Raw genomic sequence first — 12,782 nt, 5'->3', positions numbered from 1 at the left:
TCGCTGAAATTGGCAGCTTGCCATTGCTTGGGACCAACAGGGCAAAATGTTGCTTTGATGTGATGGTGACATTTTCCTCCCTTGATATCCACACTGTAAATCGGATTAGTAAAGTTTACCCCCAAGTTGGAAGATTGCAGGGTTCCAGCTCCCCACTCAAAAAAATAAAAAATGAAGCCAAATCTTACCTGATGGTGCCCTCTCTCCCTTCCCATTAAACCACACTTACTGGGACCAGTGGTAGCCACAGCACCTTATGCATGGTGAAGGAGAAAGCAGAAGTGTCTCCCTCCCCCGTCTGGACAGCACCTTGTGCTGGCAAACTATTTAAGCCCTGTTAACCCCTTGGGAAATGTAGTTGTTCTGTGGGCTACTGACATTGCAGCAGCCCCTGGAAAAACTATATTCTCCAAGGTCAACCAGCAGCAAGGCAGTGCGCTATTGCTGGATTCCAGAGAGATGGACAGAGGGAGGGAGAAGGCCCCCTTCTTCCCCATCACCATAGATGGAGAACTACTGCAGCTGCCATTCCCAGCCCCAATAAGGGGGTTTGGTGGAGGGCTGGATGTTTGCGGGGTATGTAAGCTGGGAAGTCTTCTCTGGCTTGGGTCTTCATCCAATCCAGAGAAGAATTCAGTGGCCTCATAAAGCCCACCTCTTCTCTGAGGTGAGTGTGCAAGCCCAAGTGTGGCGAGCGTTGCTGGCATCTCTAGTTAAGGAGAGCCTTTCACAAGGTGCTTTTGCTACCTGGAAGTCAAGGAGAAAATCCATCGGTTGGTGAGATTTCCATCTCAAAAACAACCGAATTGTTAAGTGTAGTTAAAATTGTGTCCCAAAAGCTTTTTGACCAGCCTTATCCATCCAGCCTCTAACACACAAATCCTAAAAACATTACTTCTGAGGAAATCCCATGGATTTGCATGGAACCTTTTTTTCAGTTAATGTATTCTGGATTGTGGTGTTAGTTAATCTGCTCCTCCCAGCAACATTGTCCATTTGAGATACTCTAAGAGAGAATTTGCTCATGATTTTCCTCAGGAGGCAATTTGCATTACGGTCTTCAGCACAGTTACAGGAAAATAGCAAGTTGAATCGATGTGGCTGTTTGAGTTACTTCCTTTGAATATATTGATTCAAAGGGTGTTTGCATCTTAAATATCTCCAAATAAATATTGGCTCATTATGCAGAAATCTATATATGTGTACAGATGCATTATTGTTAGTGCTTCTATTATTATTGATTACTATCAAAGCTTCATGGAACGAGAACTTAAAAGCTATCTTAATGCGCTGTGAAGTCTCGACAGCTTAATATTTAAGATCCAGGAAATACAAAGGCTAATTTAGTTGTATATATAAACCTTAATTATTCCCTCTTGACGATTTGAGATTAATAACAACTGCTGAGTACTGTTGGGTTATGTTTCTGTTCCTACATTATCACCGTTTTCCTTGCCAAAGACAGACGCTAGATGCCAGTAATTCAGGTATATATCATGCACATGTTGTAGCTGTGATCCAAAGCCATGATCCAAAGAGGAGTGAGGCTCCAGGACATGCACACACAGAGCTTTCTAGTGTCAGGGAATACTTCACCTGTGCATCCTTATCGCATCTTTGGATCATTACCTAAATCAAGGATGATGCAGAAATCTCTGCGTCCATTAAACGCCTGACGTACATTCTGTCTACTGGATCCAGCTCTCATCATCCTTGACTGTGTTGCTCTCTCCACTTTGGTGAATGGCAGTAGCTTATGCAGAAGCCGCTAGCAGGATCCTAAGATCCGTGGAGTGTGTGTGTGCCTTGGTAACAAAAGCCAGATGGCAGTTGGAGGTTGAGGGCTTGTGTGTTTACTAGCAGGTTTTGCAGAGCAGCTGCGAAGGAAAGGGAGAGTCCCAGGTGCGCATCCCATACCTTTTGCAAACCGCCGCTTGAGGCACGGTCAGCAGCACCCAACATGGGCTGCTCTGGGTGTTCATGGCCATTGCTGAGTCTGTCTTATTATTATTATTTTTATTTATATCCTGCCTTTTCCCCAATACTGGGACTCAAGGCGACTTTATGACATTAAAACTTATACAATTAAAACCTATAAATAGAAATATAAATACAAGTGTGCAAAATTTAAAATATAATTAAATCACCAATATTAAAATTGTAAAAGTATCAAAACATTAAAAGACAACAAGAAAAATAGTATCCATTCATCATATTTTCACAGGTCCCAACTAGTTATCCCCAAAGGCCTGCTGGAACAAAAAAGTTTTTACATGCCTACGGAAGCATATCAAGGAGAGTGCCATTCTCGCCTCCCTGGGAAGGGAGTTCCAGAGCCTTGGGGCAGCCACCGAGAAGGCCTTCTCCCATGTTCCCACCAGGCGTGCCTGTGATGGTGGTGGGACGGCGAGAAGGGCTTCCCCTGAAGCTCTCAAGGCATGAGTAGGCTCATAGGGAGGAATACGGTCTTTCAGATAACCTGGACCCGAGCCGTATAGGGCTTTATAGGTCATGATCAGCACTTTGAATTGTGCACAGAAACCGACTGGGAGCCAGTGAAGCTGTTTTAACAGGGGAGTTGTATGCTCCCTGTAACCAGCCCCAGTCAGCAGTCTGGCAGCAGCTCTTTGGACCAGCTGAAGTTTCCAAACACTCTTCTGAGGCAGCCCCACGTAGAGTGCGTTACAGTAATCCAAACGGGATGTAACTAAGGCATGTGTTCCTGTGGCCAAGTCAGACATCTCAAGGAACGGGTGCAGCTGGCGCACTAGCTTTAACTGTGCAAATGCACTCCTGGCCACCGCTGAAACCTGGGCATCCAGGCTCAGGGCTGAATCCAGAAGTACACCCAAGCTGCGAACCTGTGTCTTCAGGGGGAGCGTAACCCCATCTAGCACAAGCTGTATCCCTATTCCCTGATCTAGCTTTCGACTGACCAGGAGCACCTCTGTCTTGTCCGGATTAAGCTTCAGTTTGTTTGCCCTCATCCGGTCCATTACTGCCGACAGACACCGGTTCAGCACCCCAACAGCTTCCTTGGAATTAGATGGAAAGGAAAAGTAGAGTTGGGTGTCATCAGCGTACTGGTGAGACCAAACCCCAAAACTCTGGACAACCTCCCCCAGTGGTTTCATGTATATGTTAATTAGCATGGGGGACAAAACAGAACCCTGAGGGACTCTGCAAGCCAATGGCCAGGGAGTCGAACAGGAGTCCCCCAGCACCACCTTCTGGGTCCGCCCCTCCAAGAAGGAATGGAACCACTGCAAAACAGTGCCTCCAAGTCCTGTCCCAGCGAGGCGGCCCAGAAGGATACCATGGTCGATGGTATCGAAAGCCGCTGAGAGGTCCAGCAGAACCATCATGGACACACTCCCCCTGTCTAGTTCCCGGCATAGGTCATCCACCAAGGCGACCAAAGCTGTTTCTGTCCCATAATCGGGTCTGAAGCCAGATTGAAATGGATCTAGATAATCTGTCTCATCCAGGAATCCCTGGAGTAGGGAGACCACCACGTGCTCCAATATCTTGCCCAGAAATGGAATATTGGAGACTGGCCGATAATTATCCAATGTGGTGGGGTTCAGGGAGGGCTTTTTTAACAAAGGTCTCACCACCGCCTCCTTCAAGCAGGCTGGAATTCTGCCTTGCCTAAGGGAGGCATAACCACTCTACTTACCCACTCGGCCAGTCCACCTCCAGCTGCTTCTATGAGCCAGGAAGGGCCAGGATCTGGAACACACATGGTGGCTCTCACCCCTCCCAGGATCCTGTCCACATCTTCAGGCTGTACAAATTGAAAAATATCAAACAATACTGGACAAGCAGGGGACAAAGTTACTTCCACTGGGTCTGTATCAACTATAGCGTCCACGTCAGAGCGGATCCGAGCGATTTTGTCTGCAAAGTACTGAGCAAATTGTTCACGGGCTGTCGAGAGGTTTAAATTATCCTCTTGCGGGCTGGTGTGTAAAAGACCCCTAACCACTTGAAACAGCTCCGCTGGATGGCTCTTTGCAGATGCAATAGTGGCAGAAAAATATATTTTCTTTGTTGCCCATGTTGCCACAGAGTAGGCCTTCAAACAGGCTCTAGCCGTGTTCGATCGGATTCACTCCGAGTTTTCTGCCAACATCACTCTAGTCGTCTTCTTACCCATTTCATCCCCGCCAGCTCCCTAGAAAACCAGGGTGCTGGTGCAGCTCCACTTCATGAGAGGACGCTCAGGAGCGATTGTGTCCACAGCCCTGGTCATTTCTCCGTTCCAGAGATCGGCCAGGGCTTCGACAGAATCGCCTGCTGAGGCAACAGGAAAATCCCCAAGAGCCATCAGGAAACCATTCGCATCCATCAGCCTCCTGGGGCAGACCATCTTAATCGGCCCTCCACCCCTGCAGAGGTTCCGCGTGCCAGCAAGTCTAAACTCCCCCTGGTAGTGATCTGTCCATGACAACAGAGCTATTGAGAGTTTCTCCACTCTCAGATCACTATCACCCCATCCAGCACAGAAAACGAGGTCCAGAGTGTGCCCAGCAGCATGGGTGGGGCCAGATATCTCCTGGGGTAGACCCATGGTTGTAATAGTGGATATGAAGTCCTGAGCTGCTCCCGACAGGGCAGCCTCAGCATGGATGTTGAAATCCCCCAGCACAACAAGCTGAGGGGGCTCCAACACCAACCCTGAGACTACCCCGGCTAGCTCAGGAAGGGAAACTGCTGAGCAGCGGGGTGGGTGGTACACCAACAGAATCCCTATTCTGTCCCAGGCACCCACCTTCAAATACACACACTCGAACCCAGCAGACTGCGGGATAGGGCATCTGGTGAGGGGGATCGAATCCCGATAGACACTGCCACTCCACCTCCCCACCCCCCAGGTCTTGCCTGCTGCTGGACAGAGAACCCCGGAGGGCAGAGCTGAGAGAGATCCCCCCCCCCCCGCTTCATCCAGCCAGGTCCCTGTAATACAGGCCAGGTGAGTGCACTCATGCAGGATCAAGGCCCGGATAGCCGTTGTTTTATCAAGCACTGACCTGGCATTCAGCAGCAGTTTCAACCCAGGGGGTCTGTTGCCAGGGCCATCCAGGTTATTTGAGTTGGGGGACAGTTTAGGGACAGTCAGCACCCTATTGTTACACACTCTGCCTTTAGAGCATGACAGTCTTTCCCCTCCGTATCTCCCTCTGCCCTGTAGAACCGCAGTGGCCGTTCCCGGGCTCCCAAGACCCCCCCCTTCTTTAAAAAACACATGTCTCGTGCAGGCAGTCTAGGAGGCCACAGTGAGACAAACACTCCCCTTCCCTCCTTTCAAGCAGGGGGACAGGCCCTCGCCTTCGTGTTCCCCAGAAGTGGCTCCCCCAAAGGGGTGGCCCCCTTTGGTGTCGCCCCCTTCGATGGCGACACCCACCGGTGGCGGTCCCGCCCCCACCGGGGCCTGGGTTTTATGCCCTAGCTCCCACAGGTGTTGCAGCTGGGAGTGGGGTGGTGCTTGGCTGGACCTGGGTCTGCAGGGAGGCAGAGTAGAAGTCCCCCAGGTGGAGGTAGAGCTCCAGCAAGGCAGCAGCAGGAGCACCGGATCCCACCTGCCTTGCAACACTGAAGGGCTTCGTCTCCTTGCAGCAATGATGGAAAGAGTCTTTGGTACGCTAAAGGCATTTACTGTGTTTTCCTGCCATAAATTTTGTTCCTGCTTTTGATTGGTCTTTCATGAAACATTCTAATACTTGCCTGTGGAATGTTTCGTAATTTTTTCTCTGTCTGTCCCGTTAGCTATTGACAGGGGAAAGTACTAATGTTGGCTTAATGTGGGAATTTGATCATACCAGCTGTCACCCGGTTCCTTCCGACAAATATTTTCCATCGTTAATGGTTTCAGTGCAGGATTCCTTTTTAATATATGACCCAAATGTAATCTTATTTAATGGCATTTTATTGCTCTAATGCTGCATTTCTCTATGCTCATTTGCAGAGTTTGCTCGCTTTAAAAAACTTGGGGATTGGGGGAAGAGAAGAATTTACACTTGGAGTGGGAACTGGATGTAGGGGGTTTTCCCTAGGAAAAGCAGCTACCAGGGTTCTGTTGTATCCCACATAACGTGTAGCAGGGCTCTGTGTCTCCATTCTTGTACAATACTTTAAAACAATCTTCCCCAAACTGGTGCCTTCCAGATCGTTTGGACTACAACTCCTAAAATTCCTGACCATTAGCCATGCTGGTTGTGGCTGATGGGAGTTGTAGTTCAAAACAACTGGAGTGCACCAGGTTGGGGAAGGCTGCTTTAAAAGATCTTTGGAATGGAGAAACCTGCCCCATTACAGCCATCATAAGCTCTTGCTAGCATTAAAATGACAGGTTATTACTTCGGTTTCTTAGGTTGTGCGCACAGAGAAGAACAGTTTGAACAACCGCTTCCTCCCCTGGGATGAGATCGAGACCGAGGCCATCTTGTCCATCGACGATGATGCTCACCTTCGTCATGACGAGATCATGTTTGGATTCCGGTGAGTGAAACCCTGCAGGACTGCTCTTTCATGGGTAACCAGTGGGATCACATGTGGCCTAATGTCTTCGCCCAGCAGCTCCCAGCCCCCTGACCTTGGCATCTTCTCTAGCTCTGCCCCCTCACTTGCCATTCCCCGTGTGCTGTTCACGGTAGCCTCTTTCAGTCAAGTCCTGTTTTTTAATGCCAGGCTTCTCCAACCCGGCGGGCTCCAGATGTAGGAACATAGGAGGCTGCCTTGTATTGAGTCAGACCCTAGGTCCATTAGCCCAATATTGTTGACACTGACGGGCAGCAGCAGCTCTCTGGGGTTTCAGGCAAGATTCTTTCCTTGTCCTACCTGGAGAAGTTGGGGATCGAACCTGGGACTGACTGCATGCAAAGCAAGGGCTCTGTCACACTGAGCTGTGGCCCCTCCCATTGGCCATGTGGCTGGGGGTGATGGAAGTTATAGTCAAACACATCTGGAGCCTGCCAGGTTGGAGAAGCCTGGCTTAAACCAACGAGTTCGTGGCCACAGACAGAAGCACCAAACTCCTTCCTTCCCAATGTAGCTTTCTCCTGTATTGCTGTTTTCATTCCTAACTTACCCATCACTTTGAATTTGCAGACAATAAAGACTGTTTGTTTAGAGCAAAGGACCAGGGGGCAGGGCTTCTCAGCTGTCTTCCAGGCTTGGGTATCCCATTGCCTCCCCCACCCTGCCTCCCAAGGAAAAGCATTTCCTGTTAGCCCGTGTGATGATCCCCAGCTGTAAGAGAGGATATTTTCCAGAAAATTAGCTGCATGAACTCATATCTTTGCATTTGCTCTTAATTCCCACCACATGGAGAAGCTCATCTGCAGCAGCCCTTTTATTTTTAGTAACGTCTCTATTTTTAGCTCCGGTAGAGAGGGACTGCTCTTTGCTGGCATGACATGAGTCATAGGAGTGCCCTGCAGGGAGGGAAATAAGCCCAAATGACGTGCATAAAGCCGCCATTTTGGGGAAAGAGGGCCAAGGAGGTGTATCATATTCCCCCTCTTTCCCTTTGGGTATTGTGGCTCCCACAATTGAAGTCAGCATGGTCTTGTCATGGAGGGCAACTCAGCCCCCACCCCCTGACAAATTTGGCTGGGTAGCCTTTATCCCCCCCTTCATGGATCACTGGCTTGTTGTGGCGAAGGGGCTTGCGTAACTCAGTGAAGCCATAAGCTATGCCGTGCAGGGCCACCCAAGACGGACAGGTCATGGCGGAGAGTTCGGACACAATGTGGTCCACTGGAGAAGGAAATGGCAACCCACTCCAGTATTCTTGCCAAGAAAACCCCATGGAACGTATCACAAGGCGAAAAGAGATGACGCCGGAAGATGAGCCCCTCAGGTCGGAAGGTGTCCAATATACTACTGGGGAAGAGCAGAGGGTATTTCCAAGTAGCGCCAGAAAGAGTGAAGCGGCTGGGCCAAAGCCGAAAGGACACTCAGCTGTGGATGTGTCTGGTGGTGAAAAGAAAATCCGATGCTGTAAAGAACAATATTGTTTAAGAACCTGGAATGTCAGATCAATGAATCAAGGTAAGCTGGAGGTGGTCAAACATGAGATGGCAAGACTGAACATCGACATCTTGGGAATCAACGAACTAAAATGGACAGGCATGGGCGAATTTAATTCAGGTAACCATCATATCTACTACTGTGGGCAAGAATCCCTTAGAAGAAATGGAGTAGCACTCATAGTCAACAAAAGGGTGGGAAAAGCAGTACTGGGGTACAATCTTAAAAATGATAGAATGATCTCAGTACGAATCCAAGGCAAACCATTCAACATCACAGTAATTCAAGTCTATGCCCCAACCACTGATGCTGAAGAAGCTGAGGTTGATCGGTTCTATGAAGACCTACAACACCTTCTAGAACTAACACCAAAAAAAGATGTCCTCTTTATCATAGGGGATTGGAATGCCAAAGTAGGAAGTCAAGAAATCACCGGGATAACAGGCAAGCATGGCCTTGGTGTACAAAATGAAGCAGGACAAAAGCTAATAGAGTTTTGCCAAGAGAACACGCTGACCATAGCAAACACTCTTTTCCAACAGCACAAGAGACGACTCTACACATGGACATCACCAGATGGTCAATATCGAAATCAGATTGATTATGTCCTTTGCAGTCAAAGATGGAGAAGCTCTATACAGGCAGTAAAAACAAGACCTGGAGCTGACTGTGGCTCAGATCATGAGCTTCTTGTTGCAAAATTTCGGCTTAAATTGAAGAACGTAGGGAAAACCACTAAACCATTCAGGTATGACCTCAGTCATATCCCTGATGAATATACAGTGGAGGTGAGGAATAGATTTCAGGGATTAGACCTGATAGACAGAGTGCCTGAGGAACTATGGACGGAGGTCCGTAACATTGTTCAGGAGGCAGCAACTCAATCCATCCCAAAAAAAAAGAAATGCAAGAAAGCAAAGTGGCTGTCTGGTGAGGCTTGACAAGTAGCTGAAGAAAGAAGGGAAGCGAAAAGCAAGGGAGAAAAGGGAAGATATATCCAACTGAATGCAGCATTCCAGAGAATAGCAAGGAGAGACAAGAAGGCCTTAAATGAACAATGCAAAGAAATCGAGGAAAACAACAGAATGGGAAAGACTAGAGATCTCTTCAAGAAAATCGGAGATCTGAAGGGAACGTTTTGTGCAAAGACGGGCATGATAAAGGACAAAGAAGGCAGGGACCTAACAGAAGCAGATGAGATTAAGAAGAGGTGGCAAGAATACACAGAAGAACTATACAGGAAAGATCTGAATGTCCCTGATAGCCATGATAGTGCGGTCACTGAACTTGAGCCGGACATCCTCGAGAGTGAAGTCAAGTGGGCCTTAGGAAGCATTAGTAGCAACAAAGCTAGCAATGACAGTATTCCTGCTGAGTTATTTAAAATCCTAAAAGATGATGCTGTTAAAGTGCTGCATTCGATATGCCAACAAATCTGGAACACTCAACAGTGGCCGCAAGACTGGAAAAGGTCAGTTTACATTCCAATTCCAAAGAAGGGCAACGCCAAAGAGTGTTCAAACTACCACACAATTGCGCTCATTTCACATTCCAGCAAGGTGATGCTCAAAATCCTACAAGCTAGGCTTCAGCAGTATGCGAACCGAGAACTACCGGAAGTACAAGCTGGGTTTCGAAGAGGCAGAGGAACTAGAGATCAAATCGCCAACGTTTGCTGGATCGTGGAGAAAGCAAGAGAATTCCAGAAAAACGTCTATTTCTGCTTCATTGACTACGCTAAAGCCTTTGATTGTGTGGATCACAACAAACTGTGGCAAATTCTTAAAGTGATGGGAGTACCAGACCACCTTACCTGTCTCCTGAGAAACCTGTATGAGGGACAAGAAGCAACAGTAAGAACCAGACATGGAACAACCGAGTGGTTCAAAATTGGGAAAGGAGTACGGCAAAGCTGCATATTGTCACCCTGCTTATTTAACTTATATGCAGAGTACATCATGAGAAACGCTGGGTTGGATGAATCACAGGTCGGAATTAAGATTGCCAGGAGAATTATCAACAACCTCCGATATGCAGACGATACCACCCTAATGGCAGAAAGCGAAGAGGATCTCAAGAGGCTCTTGTTGAAGGTGAAAGAGGAGAGTGCAAAAGCTGGTTTGAAACTCAACATTAAAAAAACTAAGATCATGGCATCTGGCCCCATCACTTCCTGGCATATAGAAGGGGAAGAAATGGAAGCAGTGACAGATTTTATTTTCTTGGGCTCTAAGATCACCGCTGACAGTGACTGTAGCCATGAAATTAAAAGATGCTTGCTCCTTGGGAGGAAAGCTATGGCAAACCTAGACAGCATAGTAAGAAGCAGAGACATCACCTTGCCGACAAAGGTTCGTATAATCAGAGCTATGGTTTTCCCAGTAGCAACGTATGGCTGTGAGAGCTGGACTGTAAGGAAGGCTGAGCGCCAAAGAATTGATGCTTTCGAACTGTGGTGCTGGAGAAGACTCTTACGAGTCCCCTGGACTGCAAGGAGGTCAAATCAGTCCATCCTAAAGGAAATCAACCCTGAGTGCTCATTGGAAGGACAGATACTGAAGCTGAAATATTTTGGCCACCTAATGCGAAGAGAAAACTCTCTGGAAAAGACCCTGATGCTGGGAAAGACTGAAGGCAAAAGGAGAAGGGGACGGCAGAGGATGAGATGGCTAGATAGCATCACCAATGCAATGAATATGAACTTGAGCACACTCCGGGAGAGAGTGCAGGACAGGAAGGCCTGGCGTGCTATGGTCCATGGGGTCACGAAGAGTCGGACACGACTGAACAACAACAAGTCTTTCTCCCAGGGAAAGGTGTGTGTGTGTGTGTGAGAATTATCATGATTATATGTAATAGGCTATATATAATAGCCTTCCCCAACCTGGTGCTCTCCAGATGTTTTGGATAACAACTCCCAGCATTCCTGACCATTGGCCATGCTGCCTTAGCCTGATGGGAGTTGAAGTCCAAAATATTTGAAGGGCACCACATTGAGGAAGGCTGATATATAATGTATTTAATATTGAGGCCAGTTCAATCTACTTTTCAAGAAATGTCCAAATTATAGTCTGGATACTTGCATAAGCATTCACTAGGCAGTTTCTCCACCCCAAAATTGCTGGAGGGATAAACTTGTATTGACAACACATAAAAAACCTGCACACAATCCCGGGAACGCGCCTTTGAGACAGTAAATAGATCAGTAAATAGATTACCTAGGGTGGTAGTGGGCTCTCCCACACTGGAGGCGTTTAAGACAAGGCTGGATAGCCATCTGTCAGGGATGCTCTGACTTGGATTCCTGCATTGAGCAGGGGGTTGGACTCGATGGTCTTGTAGGCCCCTTCCAACCCTACTATTCTAGTATTCTATGATTCTGTGATTCTGTGATCAAGAAACAAAGTGAGTAGTAGGAACATTCGTTAAATTGTGAATATCGATGTTCTCCGCAGTTCTTTTCTCCCTTCCTACACCCACAAGTCCTCTTCCCTCCAAGGAAGCGATTGTGATTCCCAGTCCTCCTGCCTGCCTTAGCATGCGGCTTTAGAATTAATGGGCTGTTTCTTCCATCACTATTGTAAACCAAAAGAAAAAGAACTGTTTGTATTTCTTTAATTATAGCTGAAAGCGAGAGGTGCTGGGATGTTTGGATGGGGTAACTTTTGCATTTGGCCTCTGGTCCGTATGTAGCCTAGTCCTCCTGCCAACGGCTGCTTTTCTGGCCTGATGAGGGTGAACCCCCATGATGTCCACCTATTTATGAAGCAGCTGTCATTGACTTGGCGACCATGCTGTTTGGGGGCTGGGCGGTGCTCGTTGTCTCCTGCCTATCCAACATGCTCCCTCTCTTTCCTGCCCACTGAAGTTCTTATCTTCGCATCTGCAGGGTCTGGAGAGAGGCTAGGGACCGCATTGTTGGATTCCCTGGGCGATACCACGCATGGGACATCCCTCACCAGTCCTGGCTCTACAACTCCAATTATTCCTGTGAACTGTCTATGGTGCTGACGGGTGCTGCCTTCTTTCACAAAGTAAGGGGCGAGTGGTGGGGGACAACCCAATCCCTTGGAATGGCGCTTAGCTCAATTTTTTTTAATAATAAGGGAAGTTGCAAGAAAAGCAGCTGCACAAGCAAAGCTCCCTCTGTCTTGAGTTTGCCAAGCTAAGTGCAGCATAAAACTGAAATGCTGCTGTCTGCAGGTTGATCTCGGCATCTCAGGAGATGGCAGAGGGCAACCAGGGAGACTGAGCGTGACCATTGCAATTTCAGCATTTCTCTGGGCTGTGTATTGCTTTGCAAGTTGGAATGTTTTGCCTTGTTGCACCATGTGCTGGAGGTGAAGCAAAGGCACCCACTAGTAATATATTTGTTGCTGCCCTCAAACAGGAATCACATTTTCTGTGTGGTCTGAAATGCGGATCCAGTTAGGATCGGTGCCAGCGGCTCCTTAGTGAACCTGAGACTTTGAGTTCAAAGCCTGAATATTGGGTCCCAGAAATGGCAGTTTCTGTAATGAATATGAGATATGCTGCTGAAAGCTGCCTTTAAATTCTCTCTAGTGGTTTGTGATTTTCATTAGATTTCGTGTTCCTGCAAGTAAATGTACTTGCAGGAATCGTAGTATATTTTGTGCTGTTAGTGAGCTGTGGGAGTATGGGAACTGTAATCCAACACACCTGAAGGCACCAGGTTATGGAAGGCTTCTCTAGAGGAAAAACCAAAGTGTAACTTCCATTTCCTGAGG

At 47.8% G+C, this 12,782-nt stretch overlaps 1 protein-coding gene across 6 annotated transcripts in view; it reads left to right on the top strand.

Annotated features, from left to right (window-relative positions):
• Positions 1 to 12,782, top strand: part of EXTL3 (exostosin like glycosyltransferase 3) — a 154,561-nt gene that overhangs the window by 127,300 nt on the left and 14,479 nt on the right. For all 6 annotated transcript variants that reach the window (XM_084829464.1, XM_084829460.1, XM_084829461.1 and 3 more), the window contains 2 exons: positions 6,374 to 6,501; positions 11,924 to 12,068. In XM_084829464.1, coding sequence (XP_084685590.1) covers positions 6,374 to 6,501; positions 11,924 to 12,068 — 273 coding nt within the window. The remainder of the gene's footprint in view (positions 1 to 6,373; positions 6,502 to 11,923; positions 12,069 to 12,782) is intronic.

Source organism: Heloderma suspectum, chromosome 1 (assembly GCF_057233095.1).
Source record: "Heloderma suspectum isolate Gila_16-S chromosome 1, 16-S_ref, whole genome shotgun sequence".
Lineage (NCBI taxonomy): Eukaryota > Metazoa > Chordata > Lepidosauria > Squamata > Helodermatidae > Heloderma > Heloderma suspectum.
This window is presented reverse-complemented; position numbering and strand designations above follow the sequence as displayed.